The sequence below is a fragment of the Capsicum annuum genome, chromosome 10, assembly GCF_002878395.1.
Source record: "Capsicum annuum cultivar UCD-10X-F1 chromosome 10, UCD10Xv1.1, whole genome shotgun sequence".
Taxonomy (NCBI): domain Eukaryota; kingdom Viridiplantae; phylum Streptophyta; class Magnoliopsida; order Solanales; family Solanaceae; genus Capsicum; species Capsicum annuum.
The window spans coordinates 92,122,526-92,133,087 of record NC_061120.1 but is presented as its reverse complement, the minus strand read 5'-3'; the positions used below and the strand labels follow the sequence as shown (position 1 = coordinate 92,133,087).

The window sequence follows — 10,562 nt, the reverse complement described above, 5'->3', positions numbered from 1 at the left end:
ATTTATCACAATATAATTACAGGTGTATTGTTTAGTTATACAAGTGTAATTACTTGTATTAAAAATTTATATTAAACAAATAAAGAGCTTTATAAATGACATTAAATTTAATATTATATATATTTGAAAATATATTAATTCATAAACATATGCTCCTGGTATTATACAAAAGTAATTGATTTATTATATTACTATATTTTAATTGGACTCATAACTGCAACAACAATGGAGGTTTACAATTCTTATTAATAACAAGATGCCATTTTATATATGTAACATATTTTGCTATAGTTCAACACTAGGAATTTAGCCCATCACGGGCTAGAAATAATAAAGTTTAAATTAAAATAAAAATGCAGAAGTTTAAAAATAATTCTAATCCGGATGAATTGTGCTTAGAACCAAAAGCTTTTATTTCAAACCAAGATATATGTTACAAGGGAGAGAGAATAGTAGTAGAGAGAGAGTGGTGGTTCTAAAAAACCTACCTCTAAAAAATGAAAAATGAACTCCTTATATAATGGATGCTCTTTACAAAAGACAACATAAGAAATGACCCTTGACCTTTACTATTTTTAAACGATCCTTGTTTTTTCATAAAACTAAGTGTCCTTTACTATTCATAAATGACCCTTGCTTTTTCAGAAAGCTAAGTGTCCTTTACTATTCATAAATAACTCTTGCTTTTTCAAAAAGATGCTTTCATTTTGTCAGCTATCATAGCTTTAAATAATTTCAACATTGGCGGGACCCTCTATATTCTTATGTCATTTTTCCCCTTTGTTTTTTGCAGTGCTGGAAGATTCTTCCATGGTTGTTTGATAAACCTAGATGGAAATTGTTCCGAACATGATTTTTTCATAACTTTAGCAAAGAAGAAAAAACTGCTTTCCAGAAAAAATTTTATTCAGATCTTTCTGTGATAATAAAATAATTACTTTTTTGTACCTTGGTTTATGGCTAGATATGTGGATAATTACATTTCCATGTTAGCTAGGGAGTTTAAATTACCTACAGGAGAAACTACTATTTCAGTATTCCCTTCCCAGCAATCCTTTCAAATCGAAAGAGACAACAAGGTAGTTCATTTTATAGCTTTTGCTAAGCTGATGGATAATGATACTTCCCTAATAACTGCTCAAAATGTCAATACAATGCTAAAACAGCATAACTATGCTAATTATTATATGAGCATCTTGGGAGAGCAAATAATTTCTCTACATGAGAAAGTTGATAAGGTCCTATCTGATTTAAAAAGGATAGAGCTTAGTAACTAAGTAACTAGACCTTAAACTTAAGGATCCTGAGGTCCTAGCTATTCCTACCATCCAACCTCCCCCTGAAATTCAAGATTTCAAGTTATCTAGTGACTTAGATAATATCAAAAAGTTGCTAGAAAAAACATTTTGTGGATAAAAAATAAATCCTATCCATGAAGAAAATTTTGCAGAAGACAATGGTGGGCATCTTGGCATTTATGACGGATGTCTCTGTAAAGTCCGATTAGCCAGGTGGACGTGAAGGGCCGTAATTGAGACTTGATTTAAGATTTGACTCATGACCAAGGTGAACTAACATATAGTAAAGGTACCTAGTGCTACAGTGAAGCGATCCGATTAGTATTTGGTATCAAAGCCATGGAGTACTTGTTTACGTAACTGTTATATGTTCAACACATCATTCCTAATGAATATCACCAGGAAGAAAAATACTGTGAAAAACAGTAAAAAAGAGGAGTATGATATTCCTCAGCACTTGAATTTGCTTAATAAGTGGACGATCCCAAAAGTGCCACCTAGAAAGTTGTACCAAATGAGAACTTTCGATATTTTAGGTCTCAAACAAGTTGTTAAAACAAGCGAAGAGACACTAATAGTAGATAGTGATCATGCTACTTTCAAATTATTATCTAAAAGTAATTTTGCTCCGATGATATCTACAATGGTACATAGAATGTTGATGTACAGTACCATATGTAAAGCCCTTCCGAAAACTTGGTCTAGGATAATAAAACATCTTTTGGGTAGGTTTTCTAGCAAATTTACCTGAGATCTTATTTATCTCAATCGGAGTAGCATGCCTACCATTGTCTTCTGCAAAAATTTTATCGTGGATGAATTTATTTTTAGTCCACAAAATTTTTCTTGTAGCAACTTTTTAATATTATCTAAGTCACTAGATAACTTAAAATCTTGGATTTCAGGGGAAAGTTGGATGGTAGGAGTAGCTAGGACCTCAGGGTCCTTAAGTTTAAGGTCTAGTTGCTTAGTATTACTAAGCTTTATCCTTTTTAAATTTGATAGGACCTGATCAATTTTCTCTTCTAGAGAAATTATTTGCTCTCCCAAGATGCTCATAATAATTAGCATAGTTATGCTGTTTTAAGCATTGTATTGGCATTTTGAGCAGTTAATTCAGACTTCCTAGAAATTTCTGCAACTGGGTTTTGTCTGTTATTTCATCAGGAAATTTAGAAGCAAATTCAATACTTCTGTTTATGGGAATAATTTTTCCTTTGTCAATGTTGTGACCTAGAAATCTGACATTGGTCTGGAATAAAACATCTTTGGCCTGGAAATTACTAAGCCATTTTGTATAATGATCTTTCTGAAAAGATCTAGATGTTTAAAATGTGTTTCTACGTTCTTTGAGAATAGCAAAATATGAGGCTAATATCCTCGAGCATTGTAAGCTTAAGTTCTTCTGATATGAATACAGATGAACAAGTATATCACATAAAATTCAAGTCTAAAAAACAAGGGGATAATGAGGTCCTTTCGTATTCGAGTATTATTAAAAACGACAATGGGAATACTGAGTTGTATGAATGCAACAAGACAGAAGATGTCATAATTTTTCTTGAAAACCATGATCTTCGATGGAAAGATAATCCTTGGCAACTAATGCAAAGGTATTTGGATAATACATTTTATGCTGCGATATCTTAGAAATATCGCAAACATTATCAATCCATATTATCGGCATTGGGTTCTGCAGAAATCCAACATGCCAAGCAGCAAAATTCATCTTTAACAAGGATTTTAAACATGATGCTTCTAAGCAAATGTTTGCAAGATGCCATCATTAGGAATGACAGCAGGCTCTGATACCAAATACTAATCGGATCGCTTTACTGTAGCACTAGGTACCTTTACTATATATTAGTTAATCTTGGTCATGAGTCAAATCTTAAACCAAGTCCCAATTACGGCTCTTCACGCCCACCTGGCTAATCGACCTTTACAGGGACATTCGGCATAAATGCCAAGATTGGACTCATAACTGCAATATCTTAACATACAGACCTTTGCAACAATGGAGGTTTACAATTCTTATTAATAACAAGATGCTATTTCATACATGTAACATATTCTGCTATAGTTCAACACTAGGAATTTAGCCCATCGTAGACTAGAAATAATAAAGTTTAAATTAAAATAAAAATACAGAAATTTAAAAAGAACCTTAATTCGGATGGATTGTGCTCAGAACCGAAAGCTTTTATTTCAAACCAAGATATATGTTACAAGGGAGAGAGAGTAGTAGTAGAGAGAGCGAGTGGTGGTTCTAAAAAACCTACCTCTAAAAAATGAAAAATAAGCTCATTATATAGTGGATGCTCTCTACAAAAGACAAAACAAGAAATGGCCCTTCGCCTTTACTATTTATAAACGACCCTTGCTTTTTCAGAAAGCTAAGTGTCCTTTACTATTCATAAATAACTCTTGATTTTTCAGAAAGCTGCTTTTATTTTGTCTACTATCATAGCTTTCAATAATTTCAACATTGGCGGGACCCTCCATATTCTTATGTCATTTTTCCCCTTTGTTTTTTGCAATGCTGGAAGATTCTTCCATGGTTGTTTGGAATTTTCGCATATAGTCATCCAAATCTATTTCTTCATCACTCTGGATATCTTGCGACTCACCAGCCAAGCAATCCCCTGCAGAAGAGATGGACATATCTGAAGTGTACTCCTGATCAAGATTTTTCAATAAATCTTTTTTGACTTCTTCCATGTAAGATGCCAAAATCTCATCTTTGGTTATTGTGCCCTTCTTCATTTGAAGCTTTCTAGTGATGTTCTTGAAAGGGCTAAGCTCTTCCTGTTCATGAGGGGACTCCATTTCTTTTTGCTATCTATATTTTGCAACATTCATCTCTATTGATTCAATTAGTTGGTGACCATGTACATTACCGTCACTGATTTGCTGGTTTAATTTACTCCAAAATTTTGTATAATAAATCCACATTAAACATGATAAATTATCAGTATTTGATTTTACCTCTATGGATCACTTCAAGATCCACGGAATTGTGATAATTCTCAACTTATATGTCAATTTAGTGCAAGGCGGTCGTCATCAATATATTTACCCAACTTTGGAGTTGGGGTCGAATCCACAGGGAACAATGTGAGTGGCGATTAAACTAGTTTGAAACTAAAACTACAAGTTAAATTCAAATAAAGGCACGAGAAGACAAAATAGGGGTTTTTAATGATTAGCAAATAATTATTGGTCGCTTTAATCAGTGTTCGTAATCAAGAGTTTATAGAGAAACCAGAATTATGTTCACTAGGGTGTTCGGTACTTGACAGATGCAAATAGTGGTTCAAGATTCTCACGGTAGGCAGGACAACAAGCTATCTTTATTGATGTTATTCTTAAATGTCTCTCGACCTACTTAAGCATTTAATTTTCTAATCCTCTCGGACTTAGGAAATTTCTATTCACTGCCTAGATTTTACATCAAGTTAACCGACTTTGTTACAGCGCTGGTTATTAAACGAAGTATTTTTGAGTCCCTGTTGATAACTCACTTCCTACTATATTTGATTTCTTTCTCAAGCAAATCAAAGTAGGTGTGTCTACTGTATGCAACCAACAGACGTTAATTAGAGCTTCAGAATTATCAAGAAATCCTACCACCTTTTGAATCTTAAACACTTAGCACCTTATCAAGACCTAACCCTAGATTCCATAACTCATCTTAATAGAATTTAGCCACTAATGTTGCAACAAACGAAACACATTATTGAATTCATAATTTGAAAGATAAACTTACAAAGATGAATAATAACTAGTGAATCGCAGATTAAATCACAAAGAAAATCCCAAAATACTGCTAATAATCTCTTCAAAGTATTTTGCTTTTTCAAGACAAAAGTAGAGAGAGAAAAATATCAAAATATGCTATCTCAAAACTCAATGTGCCGAACCCCTAGAAAAACCCTAAACAATGCTTTTTATAGTTAATCCTAAATAAGGAAATAAAATCACAATGTTTAGAAAATCCTTCGAAATAGGTGACGATATTTGTGACGGCGTGTCAGGGTCCTGAAGACTTCTTAGGAATGTCGTCAGGCCCTTCAGCATTCTTGTCATCTTCTGCTTTAACTGACGATAAATCTGGATGACTTATCAGATACGTGATGACATATCAGAAATGTCGTCACTTCTTTATTCAAAATTTGATTCTCTGCCTACACTTGACAACAACTCTAACGCCTTATCACAGTTGTAACGACATGTCAGAAATGTCGTCGTAGTTTTACTTTAATCCTTCTAACATTGCAACACCTGACGTGATTTCTGATAACTTATCAAAGGGCTGACGGCTTATCAGGAATGTCGTCAGCCACACTTCCAGTTCTTTTGCATCAGTTTTCAGCTCTTTTACTTCCATTTCCTTAAATTTCCCCTACATCATGACTTTTACTGCAATATCAAAGTAAAATAATTAAAAATGATAAAAGTTGCTTAAGACTTTGCAATTATTCTCAGTTAAAAATCTTAAATATGTTAGCGTCTGCTCACACATCAAATTGAAAATTCAATAAAGAAATACATCATAGATATTCCTTCAAAATATGTATTATCTTTCTGCATTTTTAGAAGTATTGGTGATACTTCTATCCAGTCCTTGTATAAACTTGTAAGTGGCTTAGGCAATATCTTTGGTGAGGGACCAAGCAAGATCTACCATCTAGCAAACCAATTTGGTATGCTTTGTTTGTGCACATTTGCACATATTTTTACAAACCATGAATGAGATCTCTTAGGATTCTCACATAAGAAAACCTTATCAAAGCTTTCCATATAATCCCAATAATTATATTTTACAACAACTTTCTGCTGTTCGGGATGTATATATTCTCTTTCTTTTAGGGTACTCAAGCCCCACTCTTCATGAGTCAAAATATGTTTGATTATAATTTTAGAATAACTATAATCTTTTTTGACTACTTCATTATCATATAAATGTTGGATTTCTTCAGAACCCATTACCGATAATATAGATTGATAATGTTTGCGATGTTTGTGAGATACCGCAGCATAAAATGTATTATCCAAATACCTTTGCATCAGTTGCCAAGGATTATCTTTCCATTGAAGATCATGGTTTTCAAGAAAAATTATGACATCCTCTGTCTTGTTGCGTTCATACAACTCAATATTCCCATTGTTACGAAGGGACCCCATTATCCCCTTATTTTTTGACTTAAATTTCATGAATTCTAAAAATTCTTGATATGTTTGTTCATCTGTATTGATATCAAAAGAACTTGAGCTTGCAATGCTCGAGGATATTAGCCTCTGATTTCTAATTTGGGCGAGAACATTACCTCTGCCTCTTGGTGAATTTCTTCCACCTCTTCCTCTGAACGAAGAAGATCCTCGTGAGGACATCCTGAAATCCATAAGAGAAAACATTAGCTTAAAAATTCATGAGTTAAAAAATTTGGTAGACTATTATCCGACCCTTTTAAATACTAGATTTCAAAATCAAATGGGGCTAACAAAGCCTGCCATATTGCAAATATTTGCTTAGAAGCATCATGTTTAAAATCCTTGTTAAAGATGAATTTTGTAACTTGGCAATCAGTCCTAATTAAGAACTTTTGATTATAAAGATCGCTTTGAAATTTAAGAACACATTTGACTATAGCAAGAATTTCTTTAGCTACAGTTGCATAATTTTTCTTGCTGGCACTCCATTTTCCAAAATAGTTTTGAACAATATGAACACTTTTTTCTTCTGGGGAATATTGCTTAAGGATTCCACCATATCCAATGTTAGAAGCATCAGTATCAATTATTTTTGCCCAATAAGGATTTGCAAGTGTAAGGCATGGTAGATTTTCAACTTTAGCTTTAATATTTCTTACCGCAGTAGTATGAATCTTAGACCATGCTTTAGGATTTTTATTCAGTCTATCATACAAGATAGCTGTATCTTTTTTCAAATCCTCCACAAAAGGAGATATATAATTCAGACTTCCCAAAAATCTCTGCAACTGGGTTTTGTTTGTTATTTCATCAGGAAATTTAGAAGCAAATTCAATACTTCTGTTTCTGGGAATAATTTTCCCTTTGTCAATGTTATGACCTTGTAATCTGACATTGGTCTGGAATAAGAACATCTTTAGCCTCAAAATTACTAAGCCATTTTGTATAATGATCTTTCTGAAAAGATCTAGATGTTTAAAATGTGTTTCTACATTTTTTTAGAACACCAGAATGTCATTAATGTAGACAATGATAAAATTACTGTGTGGCATAAAAATATCATTCATGATACTCTGAAACTCTGAAGGAGCATTCTTCAGTCCAAAAGACATGAGATTTCATTCAAATTGTCCTATTGGAACATTGAAAACAGTTTTATATTTGTCAGTTTCTAATATCTAGATTTGCCAATATCCTGATTTGAAAATATTAGAGCATCATATAAATGATCTAACAAATCCTTCTTATTGGGACTTGTATATCTAATCCATTTTAGGACTTTATTCAAAGGTTTGTAATTGATAACTAACCTCGAAACTCTTCATTCTTGTTCTGCATGCTTATTCACATAAAAAGCAGTACATGACCATGGAGACTTAGATGGTCGAATCAGGCCCTTATGCAAAAGAGATTTAATTTCTTTTTTACATAATTCTAAATAGTCAGAATTCATTTGGTAAGGTCTGGCCTTAGTCAGTATATTACCTTCTTGGAAATCATTTTCATATGGAAGACTAACAACATGTTGTTACCTTTGCCAAATCGCATTTGGATGATCCCCACAAATTTGCATTGACAACTGATTTTTTTAGAAACTCAATTTTTTCAAGTAATTTTGGTTTTTGAAGAGTTTCATTGATAGTCAAACTACAAATTTTATTTTTTAAAAATTCCATTTGCCTATTTTTTGAAAGAATCTTTTCTTTAATCAGATTTAATATCTGGTATAAGGTGGATCACACCATTCAAACTGAATATGTTTATTATTAAATGTTCCAATGATACCCTTTTCACCCCAACGGACTAATGGATACAAATATAGAAATCAAGGTTTCCTTAAGATAAGCTCATTAGTAATATCTTTAACTAAAACAAAAGTTTCAAGCATACAAACTTTGTTTTTGCAAAAGTAAGCTTTAGGGATTCTATATTTGAATCCCATTTTCTGACCACTTGCATTCCTCACAGTATTAGTAGTCTTTTTGATATATCTTGAAGGCATCATACCTTTTTGAATACAGTTACAGCTTGCCCCACTGTCAGTGAGAGCTGTAAATTCCTTCTTATAGTTGTAATTAATAAGAAGGGTGACCTTAGCATAGAAGTGTTGGTGAGCAGCTTCTTCTAAGGTTTTAAGGAAATCTTCATCAGGGAGAGTTTGGCTATCCCCAGTGAGTAATAATTTTGAGTTTTCTAAAGCAGAAACCCTTTGATGTAATGCCAAGTTATGAATCTTAAGTAAAGATATTTCCTTCTTGAGATTATCTATCTCGTTCTTCAGGTCCTGGGTTGTTGCCGGAATAGCTTCAACCTTCTGTATTTTCCTTGAAAGTTTATTAACTTCAGTCATGGTATAAGGACCTTTTTGAAAGGGAATAATATGCATTTCCTCCTGAATAGGGGAAGAACTGGTGGATAAGCCTATCATCCTACTTACCCAGGTCTTTTAGCATTTCTAGTAGAGCTGCTAATTTGTCATCTTTCAAGACATTAATTTTTATATCTTGAAATTGGGATATGATGTTGTATAAAACATTCTCCTCCTCCTTGTTTGTACAAGGTTGTCCTTCTTAGCAAGGTATTCATTCATCATCTGAAGGTATATAGTCTTCATGATGGAGAACTCGTAGGTCCTCATCGGTTAAACCATTTTCCTAATTATCACTATGGTCTGGACTGGAGTTATCCCGAGAGGAATTGAGCAAAATCTTACACAGAGAGTCTTTAATATTATCATCAATAGTGAGACTTTTGATCTTGCTTTTTATTTTGCAATCTTTTGCAAAGTGACCAAATCTACCACATCGGTAACAAGTGTTGGTCTTATTGGCTTTTCTATAAGCCTTTTTGGATTTGTAATCCTCTCTTATTTTTCCTTTCTTATCAATTTTCTTAGACTTTTTCTCTTCAGGGTACTTTTTCTTACTCTTATGAGATTCTCTAGAGGTTTTGGGAATATCTATAGCAAATTGCTCACAAAATTTTCCCAACTGTTGTCTCTCAGTAAGATGATACTTCTTAATCTGTTGGTTTAACTTAATATCACTACATAAAGCTAAACCTTCTTGAGTGACAACCTTTATAAGGTTACCATAGGTGTAAGCCTCATGGTTAGTATTCACATTAGGACCTCTAAGGTTTTTCCTAATTCTTTCAGCAAATAACATGGAAAGACCATCTATAAACTTGGACTTCCAATGAGAACTATTACTCTCAGGTAATTCCATCACTCTTGAAATGAATATATCTTTATACCATCTCCAAGATGTCAGTGTCTTACATCTAAGATTTTGGAGCAGAGTCCTAATACTTTTACTATTATTGGACCATCTTCTAGAGAAGTGCTCAATAATATTAATAATTAGAGTATAAACAACGTTCATGACCTCTTGGCCATCTTCTCTCTTTACTACAGACTGAACGATTTTGGTTTTTTGGTCTTGGGTAAGATAATTATCCCACCAGCCTTTAAGCTGACCAGTAAAACCTGCCGTAATTATTTCAGCAATGCCCCTATCATTAGTTTTCGAAAGGGCATTACAGATGGTATTGTACATTAACATTCTATGTACCATTGTTGATATCTGTCTATCAGATAAGCCATCTACATTCCACTCATAGATTTCATCACCTCTAAAACTATTAGGGAAATATAATCCTTGTTCTTCAAATAGAACATCCTGAGGAGTTGGTCTAGGATAATAAAACATCTTTTGGGTAGGCTTTCTAGAAAATTTATCTGAGATCTTATTTATCTCAATAGGAGTAGCATACCCACCATTGTCTTCTACAAAATTTTCATCGTGGATAGGATTTATTTTTAGTCCACAAAAGTTTTCTTCTAGCAACTTTTAGATATTATCTAAGTCACTAGATAACTTGAAATCTTGGATTTCAGGGGGAGGTTGGATGGTATGAGTAGCTAGGACCTCACGGTCCTTAAGTTTAAGTTCTAGTTGCTTAGTATTACTAAGCTTTATCCTTTTTAAATCAGATAGGACCTTATCAACTTTCTCATGTAGAGAAATTATTTGCTCTCCCAAGATGCTC

The 10,562-nt window shown here is 33.2% G+C and overlaps 1 protein-coding gene across 1 annotated transcript; it reads right to left on the bottom strand.

Annotated features, from left to right (window-relative positions):
* Positions 1–9,166: 9,166 nt before the first annotated feature.
* Positions 9,167–10,222, bottom strand: LOC124887755. Its single transcript, XM_047397671.1, has one exon. It carries the CDS (start codon positions 10,220–10,222, stop codon positions 9,167–9,169), a length of 1,056 nt encoding a protein of 351 aa, XP_047253627.1.
* Positions 10,223–10,562: the final 340 nt, after the last annotated feature.